Source organism: Epinephelus fuscoguttatus, linkage group LG8 (assembly GCF_011397635.1).
Source record: "Epinephelus fuscoguttatus linkage group LG8, E.fuscoguttatus.final_Chr_v1".
Taxonomy (NCBI): domain Eukaryota; kingdom Metazoa; phylum Chordata; class Actinopteri; order Perciformes; family Serranidae; genus Epinephelus; species Epinephelus fuscoguttatus.
Window position 1 is genome coordinate 23,741,153 of NC_064759.1, and position 19,955 is coordinate 23,761,107.

Sequence of the window (19,955 nt, forward strand, 5' to 3'; positions counted from 1 at the left end):
CAAGGCCGCAGTGGCCCGGGTTCGGGTCCGGCCTGTGGCCCTTTGCTGCGTGTCACTCCCTCCCTCTCCCTCCCTTGTCTGTCCTATCAATTAAAGGCTTAAAAATGCCCCCCAAAAAATATCTTTAAAAAAAAAAAAAAAAAAAAAAAAAAACCCCAGACCTGTAAGAGTGAAGTAAAGTTTCTATAAAGATGTAACAATATAATGCATTTACACACAGTTTTGGTTTATTCTAAATTTAACTAAACTAGAATTGCTGCCTCGCACTTAAATGCCTCTGTGAACCCGTAAAGTTGCACTTACAGTTCAAATCCATGTCTGTGAAAACATGGATGCTGCACATACATCTTCAACCCGACAGCATAGAAGATCTATACAATCAACACAGTTTTACAGTGGGCATCCAAGATTAGTGTTGCCAATTCGGTATCCAACAAAATGTCTCCCCTTCTTTTCTTGAGATATGAAGTTAAGTAATGGCCAAAAAAAGTTTTTATGCAAAACATTATAATGTCACAGTAAAGATGACTTTTGACCTTTTGTCACGTCATCATTATAGCCTATCGGACATTTATGTGCAGTTTTGTCATAGTAACATAAATTCTTGAGTTTTGGCCAAAAACATGTTTTGTGAGGAGGTCACAGTGACCTTGACCTTTGACCACCAAAGTCTAATCAGTACATTCTTGAGTCCGAGTGAACGCTTGTGACAAATTAAGTGAAATTCCATGAAGGCCCTCTTAAGATATCGCACTCATGAGAATGAGACGAATGCATAGTCACAGTGACCTTGACCTTTGACTGCAATTTTCTGATCAGTACATTTTTAAGTTTAAGTGGACGTTTGTGTCAAATATGAAGAAATGCCCTCAATGTGTTCTTAAATATCGCGATCATGAGAATAAGACAGATGCAAGGTAACAGTGATCTTGACCTTTGACCACTAAAATCTAATCAGTTCATCGTTGAGTCCAGGTGAACATTTGTACCAAATTCGAAGGAATTCCCCAAGGTGTTCTTGACATATCATCTTCATAAGAATGAGACAGACAAGGTCACAGCGACCTTGGCTTATGACCTATGACCGCCACAATCGAATTAGTTCATTGTTGAGTCCAAGTGGACATTTTTGCCACATTTGAAGAAAAGTCGAAAACATAGTCACTGGTCTAAAAAAACACTAAAATTAAAAAAATTACACCCGTACAATAGGTTATAAAAGTACAAGTAAACTACACCAGAGATTTATGATCTGTTAAACCAGCAGCTTTAGTTACAACTAATAAGATATCGTAAAACATTTTAATCACCAAACAAATGGTTGTAATTAAGTTAACAGATTTTATTGAGCTCTACTTCACTCTAAACCATTCCTGAACCAGTAAACAGTGTTCACTCCATCCAATACCCAAAGAGCCCAGACTTTGGGAATTGGGAAAAATCTGTCCTGACTCAAAGTGACTGATGACACAATGGCTCCACATTGTGTTATAAAAATACTTTTTTTAGTCTGATACGCATCGGGCAGTTCATCATAATCTGTTTTGTTGTCCTCATGTTTTATATTAATCTGTTTAGATTGTGTACATTTATGTATGTAGTAATTTACATACTATTGAACTAAAGAGTATGCCACACATCTGTACACATCAGTATACATGTTATATCTGACATTATGATGATTTTCTCAATTTAATTACCAGTTAGCACATGCTACATGAGCCATCACTCATGACATGAGTGATACTTCTTTGGAAAAAAAAAAAAAAGAAAAAACAGAGGGGGGGCACTGAGAGAGCCAATGATTGAGAAATACAGCGGCAGGTAAATACCAAAATCAGAAGCTGGTGTCAGAGCAGGCAAAGAAATAGGAGCTGCACAATGGAGTGCTACGTCTTTTCAATACTGCTCCTGATCTTGACTGAGGGATCAGCTTCTTCAACGGATGACGGGTAAATGTAGAACTAGCTGCATGAATCTACATTATGTAAAAATTGAATGTGATGCCAACCTTTCTGTGTTCAGTTCAAGGAGGGTTAATATAAGCTGTTTTATAAGATTTTATATCCTTAAACATAATAATCAACATGTTTTCAGCAAATGTTATGTGATTATGACATTTCCAATGTAATTAGATGAAATATGCAGGACTGCAGATGATTATAGGCACAGAAGCCGATGTTATGACATGTTATTTTTGACCTTTGTGTGCAGATTCTTAATCTCAGCCCCTGGAGTGTTTCATGTGGGTGTTAACGAGAAAGTGTTTGTCCAGATGGGAAAGACTTACCTCAACATTCCTGTTACTCTTTACTTGGAGCATGAGACTAGCGCTACGATAGTGTCCCAGAAGAAAACCACTCAATGTACTGCTGAAGGAGAGGTCAAAACAGTTGAGCTCATGGTATGAGACATTTCATCACTAGGCTTGTGCCTTTTTCCGGTTTAACCGGTTCGATCCGACTTAAAAGCCCCAGTTGGTTTAATTTATGTCAACCGGTGAAACTGGGGAAAAAACAAACACTCATGACTTTGCAGATAACATCAGCGACGTGTTCCGGGGCTATACTTGTCTTGCATAGTAATATTCATTATGATGACAACTTTATAAGGTTTATGTTTGTTTATAAATGTAGCCGAGCAACAAATGTTTTGTGCAGTTTGTCTCTAATACTGTGGCTGCTCAGAGGGTCTCCGCTGCCTGCTGTAGGAGATCAAAGGGCACACGTTGTCTGTTTACTTAAGAGATGACGAAAGGATGCCACCGAAAGAGCTAGTGTCTAAAAAACACAAAAACTGTGCCAATATGGCAACATTTTAGATTTGAGGCAGATGATAAGGGTGACCCGATAAATGAAGATGAGCCGGCGTGTAAAGAGTGTTGAAAAAAGGTCTAAGCAAAAGGTTATAGTGCAAATCAACACAATCACCTGCGTAAGTACCATTCCCTCTTGGCTACACAAATGGGGCCTGCAGCGAAAGGGGGAGGGTGATCCTCTACCTCAACTGCTGCTAAAATATTATTTATAAGTATTCGGTGTTCTGAAGGTTGAATGGTTGTTTTGTTTTGATAAATAAAAACACGACTGTGTCCTTCAGTTGATTACATTGTTGACTTCTTGTCCTTCTGCTTTTTCTTCTCCTTATTTAACCTTGTGTATTGGCGGTTAACGCAGCATTACCGCCACCTAGTGGATTGGAGGCGCATTACACCTATAATGGGCTTTAATCGGAAGAAATAGCTCAAATGCGACCCCCAGTGGTAGAATTTGGTATATAATTAGATACATCGATTCGCTTTGATATTTGGCTTTAAATCAAGTCGATTATAAAACCGGCACAAGCCTATATCATCACTCATACTAAAAGCAAACAATTTCAGACAAGACTGAGATGTCATTAACCTAAACATCTAATTTGCACATTTACAGATAGACGAGGAAAAAATGTCAAGATTCCCTAAACATTATGAACACTCTTACCTTTTGCTGGTGGCAAACTTCTCTGACCAAGATTTAAAGAAGACACATGTCCTGGTATCAAAACGCAGGGGCAATATCTTCATTCAGACTGATCAGCCAATCTACGACCCAACTCAGACAGGTAAAAGGAAAGTCAATAAATGTGCAGAAATGTACAACAATTTGCAATAATTCTCCACTTAACAGATAATTAACAGTGATTGCCTTTAAAGACATTTTACATTGATTATCTCTCTTCTAGTGAAATACAGGATATTCACTCTTGACCACTCATTCAGGCCTCATGACGAAGTGTTCCAGATATCAGTATTTGTGAGTACATACATTTTCTATAGGAATAAAGGGGACTTTGACAGTTATGCATAAATGATTTCTATGATTTGATTTCATGATCCATGCTTCTATTATTTCATGATAGAATGCTGCTGGAAACAGAGTAATTAAGTCCCTCAGGACTGCAAAGGGAGGAATTCTCCAGGACTCATTCTTCATTCCCGATGTTTCTAAGTACGTTAAAACAGATTCACAGTTAACTGCGTCTATCATAACAGCACAAGCAAGTTTGGCATACCATTATAATGCATGTATATTTTGTTTACAAAGAATGGGCACATGGAAGATTACAGCACACTATGTAGACGATGAAGCAAACGCTGCTTCCCGGGAGTTCAAAGTCCAAAAATTTGGTAAGCTCATTTGATTTAAATGTGTTTTTTTAATTTTGTCCTTCTAAAAACATGTTTATTGTTACACTCCCTAGTTCTACCAAGTTTTGAGGTGAACATCGCAATGGAACAGCGCTATGTTTTACTGAGTGCTGAACAGTTAAACTTCACCATCACAGCAAGGTAAGTGTTAATTTAAGAGTACAACAAAAGAAACGTGTATTTTGACATGATATGTCTATACTACGATGAAACACATCAGCTCTGGTGTTGATACTTACGTTGGCATTCCATGGGTTGAAAATCGCTCAACATACTGTTAAGGCCTCCCCCTCTGCCCAGTGGTGTAGTGGAGGGTATACGCAGGTATACAGGGTATATAAGCCAACTTTTTCCAAGAGTACCCAGCTGCAGACAAGATGGCGGACAAGGGCACCGCCATATATCCAATCCATACCGGAAGTCTATACCGGAAGTCAATCTTCTTCATGTCTACGATACTGGAAGTCCATACCGGAAGTTCCATACATACCGGAAGTCCATACCGGCAGTCAGTTTTTTTCCCCAGAAGTCGGTTTTTAAGTCTGTCTTTTTTGTATTATTTATTTTAGCAATACATTTACGAACTTTGAAGCAACCAACAATTATGAATATATATATATTATACAATAAATAATAATAATAATAATAATAATACAATTATTTCAACAATTATTTTAAATACAATCATGTTTTGTTTGGAATAACAATGACCTCAACAAGTTAAACCTACAAAAATTGCAGAAAATCAGCAAACACATGAATTTTAGTTGGACTGATTTTTAACAAAGATTAAATAAGGTGAGCACTTTCATTTATTGGGCTACAGTTGCAACATGCAGATTACTATCAGGTCATTCAAAACAGCTGAAAACCATGGACACAACAAATGTCATACTTACTATTACATCAGTATGGTTAATTGTAACTATTTAACTATTAAATGAACGTAATAATTAGACTGTCATATTGTCAGATGTATTCTATTATATTTCAGGAACACATGTAAACACAATATCACACTATTGAAGTGGCAACATAAAGAAGTAGACTTGGAGTTCTCTTTTTTGTGAACAAGTTTTTATTCCAGATATCCATATCAATCTCAAAAGTAGAAAAAAAAAAACAAAGAAAAAAAAGGAAAAACAGTAAAATAATTTATTTGTTTGGTCTATAAAATGTAAGAAAATGGTATAAAATGTCAACCACTGTTCCACAAATCACAAGATCCCAAGATGCAGCCTAAAATGTCTTGTTTTGTCCCAAACAAATATCATTAAACATTACTGTTACATGAAGAAGTATATGATCTCAAACAGACACTTCTCATCAACATATCATGGAAATGAACTGCATTTTCCGTATGGTTTTTAAGGTGCCTCTAGATCGCGCTCTCATTTTTGGTTTTAAATTTGGGGCAGAGAGGACACCCAAACTCAGATGGTGAAAGGGTTGTGTGCCCCAGACTGGCTTCGTCACTCAAAATAGAGGGGTGCATCTGAAAAAAGGAGAAGTCAATCAACATTGATAGCTGTAAAACATACTGAACATCAACCATACTTTACCGATCTAAAGGACTCATGGTGGAGGAAGCACTACAGCTATTTGTATCCACATGTGTATGTGTATTAGTGCTCTGGATTACTAAAACATAATACAGATGTATTTTTTGCAGACACCCGGGGCTATGTATACGTTAGTTATCTGACCCGGTTAACCCTTGGGGGTGGCTCATGTCATATACCACGAGTCGACTCTCGTTACTATTTTTAGAATATCTCCGGAAAAAAAGCTGTATATAACTTGATTGAGCAGCGCAGGGTTGAGGTTATACAAGCATTAATACACAAGGAGACCAGGTGAACCAAAAATTGGGAAAAAATGGCTTGTGTGCAGTGAGTGTGTGCACAGATGTTTTACACCACAATACACCAAAAAGCAGAGGAACACATGTTAACCCCGCTGCAAACTACACATCTAAATTAACCAACACATCAAGCGAGGGCAGTAATAGTCTCTGGCCAACATTAACACTGTTTATACACAGACATTGATGAAAGGGAGCACAACAGACCTTGAGCAGCTAACGTAAAGTTAATACCAATCATGCCCTCGTTTTCACACAACAAATGTAGCTAAACCCATCGGTGGTAGTAATTTGTGCATGCCGAGATTACGTAGAATTGAATCTCAGAACATAACACACATGTTAAAAGATAATGAAGATGACAGCGCGTATAAACGCAGCGGCTTGGTACTCTATGCTAGTGCTAGCTACTAGCTAGTACTGCTAGTGCTAAGTGCCGAACAGAATTTCATTGTACAATGTACAATGACAATAAAGTTGTCTAATTAAAAGACTTGCTCTCTTACCGCTCTTTCTCTTAGTTGTGCGTGTATTGTTTGCATTCTTCTCTTCGTCTTCTCTGTTGTCTTCTTCCTCTTCTTCCTCAGCGAATAATACATACACAGACCAACTTCCGGTAGGGACTTCCGGTATGGATTGGATATATTGCGGCGCCCATGTCCGCCATCATGTCTGCAGCTGGGTCCCTCTCACTTTTTCTGGCCGTTTACTGACCTGTCGGATAAAAAGCCATGCTAATTTATAAGTATACCCACCTCCTCTTTAGAAAGAACACCTATGTCATCAACTACCACTACACCACTACCCCTGCCGCCCTGTGCTTAAGACTTGGGGCCGAAGTTACACTTCAAGCTCCTATTAAACCTACTTTACTTACTTTAAGTTTTCTGGCTGCAAAGCTGCATTTATCAATTTTGGTCACTATGCCATGAAAACTTAAGAACAAGGTAAAAAAAAAAAAAAAAATACACATACAAGTCATTGCCTGAAGATGCTAACATTGTGGCCAAGGTTACTAACAGCTAGCAGTAGCTTACCTAGCTAACTGTTAGCGTAAGCTATCAAATTATACCCAATTACTTGATTCAATATTAACATAAAATATACTGTTTATTATTGTTTTGATAAAAAGAAAAGTTTAATGCCAGTCCACATGTTACTTTATACAACAGTTAGTTCTGACCAAGCAATCTGATCAGACAGGGGGCACTCCATGAGTGCTGATTTAGGCTCTGATTAGAGCCACTCCATGAGTGCTGATGTAGGCCCTATCACACAACAAGTGTTTTAGCAGCTAAAGATGCTATTTTGTAATTGTTTTTGATGAGAATTAAGATTTTGCTCACAGTTTTTTGCATCATGCCTGGCATTTTTTGCCGGAGTGCTCTGAACTCCTCGAGATGAAAAATCTTCAACTCAAAACGCCCCACGCCATCTCTTTTTCGTCATCTTTTTTCCTATTGTCCAATCCAGTCACGACAACAAGTTTACAGTTGGTAAACAATGGAGGAGAAAGTGGTGGTAGCGGTTGCTGAATGCCCAGAGGTATACAGCTTGATGATAGACAGCAGGTTGTCAAACTGCCCCTGAGTCATCCTAAAATATGCCTGGAAACATCCATCATTGAGGCGAAGCTTCTGGACCAACTGATGGTACTCCCCCTGACCAGTATAACAGCACTGGGACTTTTAGCTATGCATCCATCACTGTGCCTTACATGTGCTCTGCACTATTATTTACGTTAACCGTTAACTAGTCTAAGTTAAAGGTTGTTGTTTCAAACTCTGCACAGCAAAGAAAAGCATATTCCAACACATAACATTTGAGTTTAATAATGAATGGTTATCAGAAAAGGATGAAGGGAAGTAAAGAAGCCTGGATACTTAACTGCTAATCTCCAGGGCCCGTATTCACAAAGAATCCTAAGACTAAAAGTAGCTCTTAGTGACTCGAATTCTGAGATTTTTCTTAGAATTTTCCCTTGGTAAGATAAAAGTTATTCACAAAGCATCTTAGGCCTTAAGAGAGCTCCTAAGGTGAAAAACTGTTAAGAGGAGGGAGGAGGACTTTTAAGAAGCCTAAGAGTGTCTTAAACAGAGAAGATGGCGGAAAGACAGAGAGGAAGGAGAGATATTCTCCATATATTGAACGACAGTGATTTAATAAGACGCTGCCGGCTTGATAGTGCAGGGATAATGGTTGTGGTTGACCTCATCAGGGATGAGCTTACTTTTCCCACCCAGCATAGTAACGCAATAACGCCCGCTTTGGATTGCAGCACGTACCAGCACTTCTCACAGTCATCGCTTGTGCGTAAAAGGAGAAGGAATGACACATTGATTTGTCGGGCAATGCGCTCCCAAGTCTACCTCTTCCCTTGTGCCGTGATCCCGGGACCGAATTTCCCTCTTAAAACTCCTTTGTTCTCCTCCACGAGCTGCGCCAACAGCAGGCACTGCTCTTCTGTCCTGTTCGGCTTTCTCATTCTTTTTTTTTTCTCCCTTTCATTCGTTGTTTTGGTCATTCTGCCAAATCAAACCGCTTTTTACAAGGAGGCCAGCAATCACAGTAATTGCTGACAGCTGAGTCTGTGTCCACCATTAATATCAAATAGATTAAGTAGTAAAATTACCAGCATGGCGAGTAAACATAACAATAAGCAAATCAATAGGCTATAATAATCGGCATGTGAATGAGGTACGTTCAAACATTTTGAAGCTGTGTAACTATTAATTTAATTTTGCTGAGTTTCATCATCATGACATAAAATTATTTTCACGATTACACATTTCTTAATACAGTCTACATTCTATGATGGTTGATTTCACTGTCCATTCATTACTAGGAGCGCATTTTTTTTTTGTAACAACCAATCACAGCTTTTAGAAGACTGCGTCATACCTAGCAACGGGGTCAACCACACCTCCTCACTAAGATAAAAGTTTCTGTCCCCTCCTTGCTCAGAGTTGCTCTCAGAAACTTCCTGAATCACTCTTAAGCTAAGATTCCTTGTTAGGAATTTTTAGGCTAAGTTAGGAGCTCTCTGAGAGGACTCTGAGAATCTTTGTGAATACGGGCCCAGGTATTGTAGTGTAAGATTTAATCATTAATCAGGTAAATGATTTATATTGCATAAGTTGAGGAAGGTTGAAGTTCATATAATAATGTTTTTATGTATCCATGTATGACATAACACTTTTACACAAGTTTGTATTCATGTATTGAAAAACACACACGTACCATATCATGTACTGCCTGGAAGTGTAATAATACACACACACACACTCTAAAATCTATATTGCATGAAGGCACAGGGGACCTTATAGAAATAGTCCCCAAGTTCCATATGTTTTTAAAAAATAGCGTGAAACCGAGTTCAAACCTAACGGTGGGAGAGTTTGGGGATTTCCAGGCCGAGGGAAAAAGATTACACCATTAAGACATGTCCGGGCATGATTGGGCATGTCTGGACAAAGGCAAAAAGGCCTGCCACCAATAGGTTTGGGCTCAGGTAGGAAGGGCTAAAAGGAAGAGGGTGGAGATTCTCTCGAATCTTCACCAGCATAAAAGGGAGAGCTCAGAAAGCGAAACCTCAGTCTTGCTCCGGAGCCTGACTCATGAGTTGTATGTGTTAAAGCTTGTGAAAAACATTAAACTCGATTGTACCAGATTCTATTGGTCTCCAGTGTTTCTCTGAGTACCAGCCAACCGTACCTAAGATACTAAACTGACACAGAGGGCGATTTGAAGAGGAGGTGAGGACGAGGTCGGGAGCCATCTGGCCCAGGCACCGATTCTCGCTTCATCAGTATGCACATATGTCATGCAACAGCATGTTACTATCTTTACGCCAAAAACACAGCAAGCAGCGGTGAAGTGCGGCTTGCCACAATAATTGCATTTCCTTGCAGCTGGGATTCTTGTTCATGTGTTCAGATGGGAAGAAATTCTTTGTAACATAAGCCAACCAAGTGACAAACGTCACTGGCTGTGGGTATTCTCTGGCTGCCATTTGCCACTTTTAGTTCAGCCGCACTTTGCTGAGAAATCAAATGACTGCAGCTCTGAGTGGCTGCCACAGCTTTTCATAGACATTGCATGGCAACTCGCCACAGGCTGAGTTTTTGGTGTCAGGCTACTTGTCTCAAACTCCACCATTACATTTTCAGACTCTCTTTTTCAATGATTTTCTCTAGGTATTCACATGGTGAGAAAGTTAAAGGGGCTTACCACTGCCAATTTGGAATCGTGAAAAAAGGTAAAGCCCCTGGTCAAAAAATTAAGCCTGACTTCATCAGGGGATTGGAGTTGACTGGTTTGGTAAGGAAATGGATTTCTCTCCTAAATGTATACAACGGCTCATTTTAATATCGAATATCAGATAATCTGGCAACATATTCTATCTCTAAAATACTACAGTACTTGAAAATTAACAATTTATGTCATTTCTTGCAGGTCACGAATGGGACTGCAACAGCTGCCCTCCAGATATCAGACTTACAGGAGCACTTCCAAAAACAGCAGAACAGAAACCTGTCTGATTTAACACAAAGTGGAGCAAGACTTTACTTGGGAGTATTCGTCACCAACGTACAAAGTACAGAACACTCTGTCACTATATACCAATGTTTAAGTCAGCAACCTCCCAAAAGAGCCAAAAGTTTAAAACCATTATGGTGTAAAGAGAAAATATTTCATATTGTGTCAAATATTTGGTGTTTTATATACAGCGGCATGTGACGTGCACTGTTAAGTACAATGTTTACTCATGTTTGGTGTTAAATGGCCAGAAAGCTAGTTTTCGTTTCTTGTTATGCACCTCCAGGGCACTGTGATGACTCTGGATGGTGCAAAACAGAATGAGAGATGAGAGATGTGTTTAAATACAGCAGTTTAACTCATAAGTGTTAAAGTGGGTAAACAGAGGTACCATCTTATGTGTCGGTAGGGTTAGGTGGGTCCAAAAAACTAACGGCACACAAGATGGCCAGGTGGGTCAACGGCTCACATGTGACCTAAACGACTCTATAAGGGTTCACTCACACACAGAGTTTAAAGCCTGTGACTCTGCACCAGTCCGTTAGAACTGAAGAAGTCTCTTGCATGAGAGGCGAAACGTCTTCAAGAAACTCAAGCAAGTCCAGTTGCCCACAGTACAGCACTTATGACCTGGATGACTGAGGGTCTTCACCGACAACGTCAGTCAACATTACGTAATGTGTGTTTTTTAATCTAGTGGAAGGATTTCTCAGTCAAAAAAGAAACAAGAGATATACAATGGGTCATAGTGTCATTTGCCACACCTGCCCCCTCCAATTAAACTGACACCAATGTCTGGCTCCTTGAACACTGTCACAGATTCATGACCGCTCCTTCTTTTACATTTTCCTTGGTTTACTTCAAGGAAACTAATTTTTATAGTTTCCTTGTTTTACTTCAGCGAAATGCAGCCCACTGAATCTGCACAGTAGTGTTTCCCTCGGTGGCTTGAGACATGCATAGCTGCAGACATATTCCATTTGTAGCATACACAACTTGTCCCTACAAACTGCGCCCATTAGTACAAGACAAACCCACAATCGCAACGGTAAACGCTGTCACAACACAACACTTTAGTGAACAAATATGAGGCTAAATGCAGCAATAATCCACTTTAAAACTCAATATACATGAAGTTATGATTCACTTGAGAAGTAACAAGATGCAACAAGATGTTACCTTTCCTCTCACCCTAACCTTATCCACCTCTTTTTTAACCCAATATTTCATAGTTAGATAATCGCTGACTTAGCATTATATCGGGGCATCTGCTTCCAGGCTGATGGGTGAAGGGAGCTGATCATGGACTGATGTGTAGGTTATGGTGGGCAAGTCATGTAGCTAGTGGGTGGGTCACATAGCTTCTCCAGCTGCAGTTATACCTTCTTGGATGGCTCAACCCGCGAGTTTCCGCTCAGCTCATAGACTTAATATCGTGATGAAGTCACAGATTTTAAAATCACTTTCCTTCACTTGAGTCAAGTATTAAAAATATAAAACTTCTGTGGATAAAAAAATAATAGAAATATTCACAATTTACCTTGTTTGCAGTTCGAGGTGTCCTGTCAACAGTTTTACAATGGTTGTCTACGCGGAAAATGCTTTTTGGGCTGCAGGGAAATTATTCGCTGCAATACCGCATGTGGCCACTGGAATCAATTGGAAGCAAGGCTGAGCAGCTTTCCTGAGGGCCTGAGAAGAAGTAGTAGTAGAAGAAGATGATATTGGGAATATTGACATATTTATCGTGCATCTGATATCTGCATTGTTTTTGCCCAGGTGGTGAAATACAAGAGGCAGAAGTTTACCTTCCTATTGTCTCCAACAAATACATCATTGATGTCTCTCGGACTCGACGATATTTTCATCCTGGATATCCACTAGATATGAAGGTATGCATGAACCTAACAAATGGGTACACTGCTAAGGATGTAATGATGATTTTGTAAGTTAAAGTTCTGTTTGTTGTCATTATAGGTGATCATACGTCTGCCAGATGGCTCCCCAGCAGCTGGTGTGCCAGTAAAGATTGATGTATTACCATCCTCTGAGGAATCTTGGCAAGGCATCACTGACCAGGAGGGGGCAGTGTTTCCTGTGTTTAATATTCTGTTTACTTTAAAGATTACGTTTGGAGTTAGTATCCCTGAGAGAAGTTAGAGGTGTTTTTATAAACCACTGAATTTGCTTCAGTTCTGTTAAACTGTTTACACCCTGACTTCATTAGGTGTCTGCAGATGGCTTTCAACGATGGGGAATAATGCGCCGTGTTTCCCGAGCGAGGGGCATCAGCTTCCTTTACCTGACCTTTAACAACAAAATCTATTCTGTGGGCGAGCTCCTGTCTGTAAATTACAACACCATCAATGGCCCAGGACAGGGGTTTATATACTACATGGTAAGGCATATCTGAGTGAATACAACATGGTTTGTTTTGACAAAAAAACAACAACAATTTTCCATTTCTTAACATTTTCAAACTGGCTATGTTGCAGGTCCTAAGCCGTGGGATCATAATAACACAGGGTTCTGTAAGATTTGGTACTGCAGTTAAACACAACCTGCAGATAACATCTGATATGGTGCCATCCTTCCGATTGATTGGCTACTACTACAACCAGCGTGGTGACATCATTGCTGACTCAGTATGGATAGATGTCAGGGATGAATGTGAGATAAAGGTCAAGGTGAGTAAACAGATCAGATTGGAGTGCAGTCTGAGCAGGGAGACAGTAAACAAACAACTTTACCCCTCTAATATGTATATTTCAATAGATTCATTCTGTACAGTTAGGACACTTTTTGTATTATTTAGCATTTGTTATGGGGGAGGGAAGGGAAAATAATATAAGGACTTAGTGAAATCAACTTTAAAGTTCTGCATGTAACTTTCACAAAACCCTTGTTATTGTTGTGACATCTGTCTTTGAGGCCGTTAAGTGAACTGCAGTCAGCATCCTGTAGCTTGGGCTCCGTTGTGCACACTCCGTAGCTGCAAGCGAGTACCTAGGCACTGGCCAAAACAGTGACAAACACGAGACTGGCCACGATTGTGTGTGTTGATAGAATGCTGAAAAATAAATTAAAATCATAGTTACAATAACATTACTATCTGTAATGTTCTTATATTTCATGTGAACCATTGGCTCCACGATACTAAGTAGTTTGGTGTTTGCAAATTACTTTATCAACTGATGCTACAAAGCAAACTTGACGGTTAACCTTTAGCTTAGGTTATGGTTAGCTCCACCCCTGCATTGCTCTTGGCTAAGAGAAAGAGCTTTAGAGCTGCTACATCATTAACTGTTTACTAAATCAATATGATTTGACATAATATGCAAGTTAGTATCATGGATCACGCTAGCTGGGGAGGTAATATGGCAAGCTAGCCAACTGACTAACCACACCATATTTGCTAGCGATAAAGTTAGGAAGCAAGCAAGCAAAGGTAGAATGCTATCTGTAACTAAGCTACTCTTTTGATCTGGCGTTGGTTACTATAAAATTGGCTAATAAAGTAATTTACAGTTGGCAAGCTAGCCAATTTAAGTTGCCAGCAAGATTAAATCATAATGAATTAAATGATGTTAATCACTCACACACGTGGGACCTTATTTTCATTAAAATTCAAAACAAAGGTTCAAAAGCCCACAAGTTATGGTAAAACAGCCAACTACTTACAAACTGTGTTGTTCCACCCCTTGTCAAAAAGGGTTGCGGCAGAACCCTCGACACCCACCTTCCCATGCCTTTGCTCAAGACAGTGGGTGTTTCTCAAAGTCAATGAAGGATCCTCAAACAGCTGAATTTCAAGGAGGCAAAGTCATCAAACCCTGCGGAGGGAGTGTTCCAATGTCAAGGATCCTTCTGAATTTCATGGAGGACTGAGTCCTTCTTTCAGAGAAATTCCAAGGATGCATGTGTGTATCCTCAGCGAAATTCCCCACAATGCTTTGCTCACAATTTGCTGGAAGTGAAGGCGGGGCCTTTTCAATGAAACCTGCACCAGCACAGCTCGGCAGGATTTAGATAAATGTCATTTATTTGGATTAGTATCTCCAGAAGTTTTTATCATACAAGCATAAAAAAATTGACAGAAACCTCATAATTTACTCTCTCCAATGTGTCCACTGCCAAATAATGACATTTTTAAAATAACGTGATTTAGATAAAACATAAAAGTTTTTAAATTAAAGGCGCTGTATGTAAGAATGTGGCCAAAACGGTTACTGCACTCAAATTCAAAATACTGCCGCGAGTCGTGTCCGCCTCCCCCCTCCCCTACAGATTTGATCTTGCTGGACAGCGGCATGCTGGAGACTGATTTGTTTGCCCACAGGCGGCTGCCGTGGCAGGGCTGCGTCACCGCGTCCTTGATCTTCGGTTTTCCAGCGGACCGTTCGAGCAAGTCCAGCTTCTCTGCTGCTAACGCTGCTCCCGGGATACAGCTGAGGAGACTGCTAATGCTATGTACCGGGACACTGCTAATGCTGCTTGCCGTGCTGCTGTAGCTCAGTCGTAACTGTAACTGATGCTGAGACTCTACTGACTATGTGACTGGTAGATGGCGGTGGGTGGCGCAACAGACCAAAACACAAATTCAAAACATAAACATGATTTGCGGACTGTAAATTTTTTTTTTAAATGCGAATATTCTGGCTGTACTATTGTTGTCGGTGGGATCAGTATGTTATTTGAACATTATTCCTTAGTCTCTGTGACATATTAGGAGGATTTTATGACTATTTGCTTTAGATTTCTTACATATAGCTCCTTTAATTATTCACAGCAGAGATGGAGCGCTAAGTGTCCACCTCCCCTCCTCCCCCCACTATTCACATGATAGTGACATATTCATTGCTATCATTCTGCCAGTTTCAGTAGGTGTATTTTTCGGGGGAATTGCAGTGAGAGCGGCCACAGTAACCATATGAGAATACCCTGCCGGTCAAAGCATCACTCATTTATTTTGAGGCGCACTTATTTCAGAGCATTACACAGCAGTACCATGTATAGCTGTTTCAGAGCAGCGTGGCTCATCAGATCAGATCAGCTACTCTCACTGCTGTAGCATAGTGTGTGGTGATACGCACATAAAGTATGGAACACTTTTGAATCACAGTGTGATTCTGTGTGAGTCTGTGTATAGACTGTAAATGATAATTTAGAATTTACTTTACTTCATTACTCCACACCACTCACATGACTCTGAAAATACTGATACATTTGTTCCTACACAGTTCCCTGAAACCCCGTCAGTCTGCTGAGGGTCATTGATGTACACCTGGGGACACTTGTTAGCCTGTTCCAATGTCTGTTCACTGAATGCCAGGAAGGACTCTTGCCTTGCCTCTGGAGGATCCTTCCTAACAAGGAGGGATCCTTGACTTTGAGAAACACCCTGTATGTTGCTATGCAAGCTAGCTAGCAATTTGTCCGCATTAGCAAGAAAGCTAACATTAGTCAGCTTAAACCACAATGGCACAATAGACCGTTACTCCTCGTCAGTGCTCCCTGTAACTTTAGTATTTCTTTTCAGCACCAGGGGAAATGAAATTATGATATGGGGCACTGAACTGTGGATTTACTGTTTATCAGACAACAACTGAAACAAGAATTAGCTAGCTAGTACAGTCTGCCGACCCTCTGCCTCACTCGCCGCCACTAGGACATAACCTCCTTGCAAGGAGAGCGAACTGCAGCTGAGACCTTAGCTGCAGTAGCAACTCGAATTTAGCTAATGAAAACCCAAGCCCTTCACAGTGAGGTTGAATCTGTGTAACTGCAGTAGGAGAGATTTGCCAGTCCTGCAGGGACTTGGGGTGGTCAAGAGGGCAGTCCAAATTAGACCCCTGGCGCTTGGATGCTCAGAGTTGCTTGGGCTGAATTTGATTTTCTACAGGGTGCTATGAGAGGGTCTGTCTCTGCTGGGCCGCCGCTGCAAAATGTAGACTGTGTAGCAGAAAAACAGCATGTGTGGACTGTGCTGTGGTGGGTACTGGTCATTTGCCAATGTTAGCGGACTCCATTAATCAGCTGTTGCACACTGTTAGGCCTGAAGTCTGTACATAGAGGTCAGTCCACAAGCTGTTATAGGCAACCAAGAAAGGCAAGGAAGGTATCAGTTTTTGACTTATATTGCAGCCTGTTTATCTATTAGCAATAAGAAATGATTTATACATGTATAAAGCTCCTACAGTACTGTACTGTAGCTGACCTTAAAGCTTTAAAGTAAAAAACACTGCTACGGTGGGTATTACTAGGTTGCCTGGCAGTTATCACTCTGTCAACACAAAATTTTGTTTCTACTGAGCACAGCCTATGTGGTTACATGTATATTATATATTGTTTGAATGTACTGATTGAATTAACCTTGACCTTGGACAATGACATGGTAATATCTTAACTTCAATGTAGGTAGAACAAAAAGGACTGTTAGAACCTAGAAGGACAACCAAGCTAGAATTTGATTTACATGGTCAAAGAGCCAGAGTGGCTTTACTGGCTGTGGATAAAGCCATCTACGCTCTCAATGCTGATAATAAACTCACAGCCAAAGAGGTAACACTTTCACACTGATTCTGTCTTACTGAGGTTATTTAATTCAGCCCATATATTATCATACATTAAATCCAAGCTCTTGTTTCACTTTTCAGGTGTTTTCCACCATGCGGTCATATGACCTTGGTTGCTCATATAGTGGAGGACGTCACCCAGATTATGCACTAACAGATGCTGGCCTGTCTTTTATATCTCAGCCTGAAGCAGTGTGGAAAAACAGTAAGACAAAAACACAATTTACCTTATTTTAATCCTTTAAAATGTTAAATGACAGTGCAACAAATAGATTATTCATACACACACACACACACATACAATGGGACACCGGATATTGCAGTGTGAGGATTGGAACAAAGTGTTTTTAAAGGATTGTTTTATCCAAATTACAAAAAATCGTATCTCTAGTCATATCTAGCAATGCAGACAGTTTCGGTTGTATCGAAAACATATTAAAAAGAACAAGATAATGGTAATCAACGTTAGAGAGAAAATAAAGAACAAGGCCGATATTATCATGTTGCTGTAACCACTAATGCAGAAATCACTTTTTTAGCAAATAATTGTTTTCCAACAACTCAAGTAGTTACCTACTTACTGATCCCGCGCTGAGCTTTAATGTTCTTAAAACTACTTTTCCAGATCTTGCCTGTCGATCACAAACTGCACGACAAAGGCGCGCTGTGGACCTTCAACAGGAAATGATAGCCCTAAGTGAGACAGCATTCTGGCATTATAATTCCATGATAATGTAGATAGATAAATCTACTCCTGGTAAAACAAAGCTCTAAAAATGTGCCTTTTCTTTTTCTTTTACTGTCACTTACAGAATCAAACTTTTCTGATGAAAAGCTGCAGGACTGTTGTGTTCGCGGGTTTTCTCTCATCCCTATGATACGGACATGTCAGGATAGAGCAAAGAGAGTCTCTCTGGTGGAAGCAAATCCTCACTGTGCAAATGTCTTTTTAAAATGCTGCCTCGACGGAGAGCGTCTGAGACAAAAAAAGATACAAGAGGATGCCCAGAATGGACTTGGCAGGAGTAAGATGAAATTGTCGTGTGAACATTAAATACTTACAATGCCTACTTAGACAGCATTTAATAAATAACCGTGGCAAGATTAACACAGAGTGTAATCACAAACCTTTTATTCTCTCATTTTTAGCTGCAAGCACAGCTGACATTGAAGAGTTCTTCATGGACACTGCTGCTCAGTACATTCGACGTTTTTTCCCTCCAAGCTTTGAATTCAGAGAATTTGATGTAAATGGCAAAGAAAGGTAAGGGATGAATGGACAGTTTTTATATAATATCTTTTCGTTTCTTTTCTTTTTCAGTAAGATACAATTTCTACAGCCTTTAAAACCTATCATTTGCATTAGTTACTGTTCGTTGCTTCTAATACTGTCAACTTTTGAACTACTGCTTGTTCTATGGTTCAATGTAAGTGAATATGGTTAAATGCATTACTTAGTCTCCTAAATAAACTACAAGTAGACAAAGGATTTATCAGATACATATTACAACCAGTTCATTAATTTTATCTTAATTGAAACCCCTCAGCTATTCTTTGGCTCTACCTGATTCCATCACCACATGGGAGATTCAGGTCATCACTTTGTCTGCAGAGACTGGTAATAACACATTCTCATGACACAAATATATCTCAGCTATTTGCCTACTTTTCTCATTAATAAGTACAACTCACTTGCTCTGTGTTTTATTCAGGTTTCTGTGTAGTTAAGCCGTCTGAGTTCAGAGCATTTAAGAGAGTATTTGTGTCTCTGAGACTGCCTTTCTCAGTGAAGAGATACGAGCAACTATCCATTACACCTGTTATCTACAACTATGGCCATGAAAGACTACAGGTGAAGATAACCTAATGCTGACAAGTGGCAATTAAAAAACAACCACCTTCTATACAAATTGAAATGTAGACCTTGATGGTATCCTCTGTGTGGACTCCTGAATTTTTATAGGTGGCAGTTCATATGGAACCAACTGAAGGACTTTGCTCCCCTGGCTCAGCTACCAGTACAGCTTTTGTTAACATTACTGTGGAGCCAGAGTCTTCCCAGTTTGTGTCCTTCAGTGCCGTCCCCATGGTAACTGGCGAAATACCCATCAAAATACGTCTCTATGATATAGAGAATGAGGTGGGAATTGATGCAGTTGAGAAGAAATTGAATGTGTTGGTGAGTGACTAAGACATTATTTGATCTCTCTACAGCCTACCTGACAAAATAACCACACTGCAAAATAACCATACCGCAAAAACTGCTCAGGAATGGCCTGAGGAATGTGACAAAGAGCTCTAGGCATCGACCTGGTCTCCAAACTCTCCAGATCCTGATTAAATTGAGCATCTGGGTGACACGTTAGTACCCCACCTCACAACCAATAGGACTCAAAGAATCCGCTGTCACCGCCCTGGTTCCAGACACCACAGGAGCACTCCAAAAGGGTCCTGTGTAAATGTCTTGACAAGTCAGAGCAAAGTTTAGTCCAAGGAGGCCCCATCGTGGATGGGGGTACCAGCATGTCCCATAGATCATTGAGATCTGGGGAATTTTGAGACCAGATGGACACCTTGAGCTCTTTGTCACTCGTTTGGGCCATTTCTGTCAGTTTTTGGCGTACTGTCCTGCTGGGGGGCCACTGCCGATGCCATGGGGGCATTTGCTCTGCAGCAGTGTTTGGGTGGGTGGAGTGTGTCAAGTAGCATCCACATGAATGCTAGGACCCAAGGTTTCCCAGCAGAACATTGCATTGTCACAAGATGATCAATATTATTTACACAATAT

At 40.1% G+C, this 19,955-nt stretch overlaps 1 protein-coding gene across 1 annotated transcript in view; it reads left to right on the forward strand.

Annotated features, from left to right (window-relative positions):
• Positions 1 to 168: 168 nt before the first annotated feature.
• Positions 169 to 19,955, forward strand: part of LOC125893644 (complement C4-B-like) — a 42,112-nt gene continuing 22,325 nt past the window's right edge. The window contains exons 1-21 of the mRNA XM_049584420.1: positions 169 to 1,952; positions 2,215 to 2,404; positions 3,432 to 3,603; positions 3,724 to 3,794; positions 3,901 to 3,989; positions 4,086 to 4,168; positions 4,243 to 4,330; positions 10,250 to 10,373; positions 10,509 to 10,650; positions 12,372 to 12,484; positions 12,570 to 12,728; positions 12,820 to 12,990; positions 13,088 to 13,279; positions 17,010 to 17,153; positions 17,249 to 17,372; positions 17,793 to 17,864; positions 17,980 to 18,192; positions 18,317 to 18,431; positions 18,715 to 18,785; positions 18,880 to 19,019; positions 19,131 to 19,346. Coding sequence (XP_049440377.1) covers positions 1,882 to 1,952; positions 2,215 to 2,404; positions 3,432 to 3,603; positions 3,724 to 3,794; positions 3,901 to 3,989; positions 4,086 to 4,168; positions 4,243 to 4,330; positions 10,250 to 10,373; positions 10,509 to 10,650; positions 12,372 to 12,484; positions 12,570 to 12,728; positions 12,820 to 12,990; positions 13,088 to 13,279; positions 17,010 to 17,153; positions 17,249 to 17,372; positions 17,793 to 17,864; positions 17,980 to 18,192; positions 18,317 to 18,431; positions 18,715 to 18,785; positions 18,880 to 19,019; positions 19,131 to 19,346 — 2,760 coding nt within the window. The 5' untranslated portion in view covers positions 169 to 1,881. The remainder of the gene's footprint in view (positions 1,953 to 2,214; positions 2,405 to 3,431; positions 3,604 to 3,723; positions 3,795 to 3,900; positions 3,990 to 4,085; positions 4,169 to 4,242; positions 4,331 to 10,249; positions 10,374 to 10,508; positions 10,651 to 12,371; positions 12,485 to 12,569; positions 12,729 to 12,819; positions 12,991 to 13,087; positions 13,280 to 17,009; positions 17,154 to 17,248; positions 17,373 to 17,792; positions 17,865 to 17,979; positions 18,193 to 18,316; positions 18,432 to 18,714; positions 18,786 to 18,879; positions 19,020 to 19,130; positions 19,347 to 19,955) is intronic.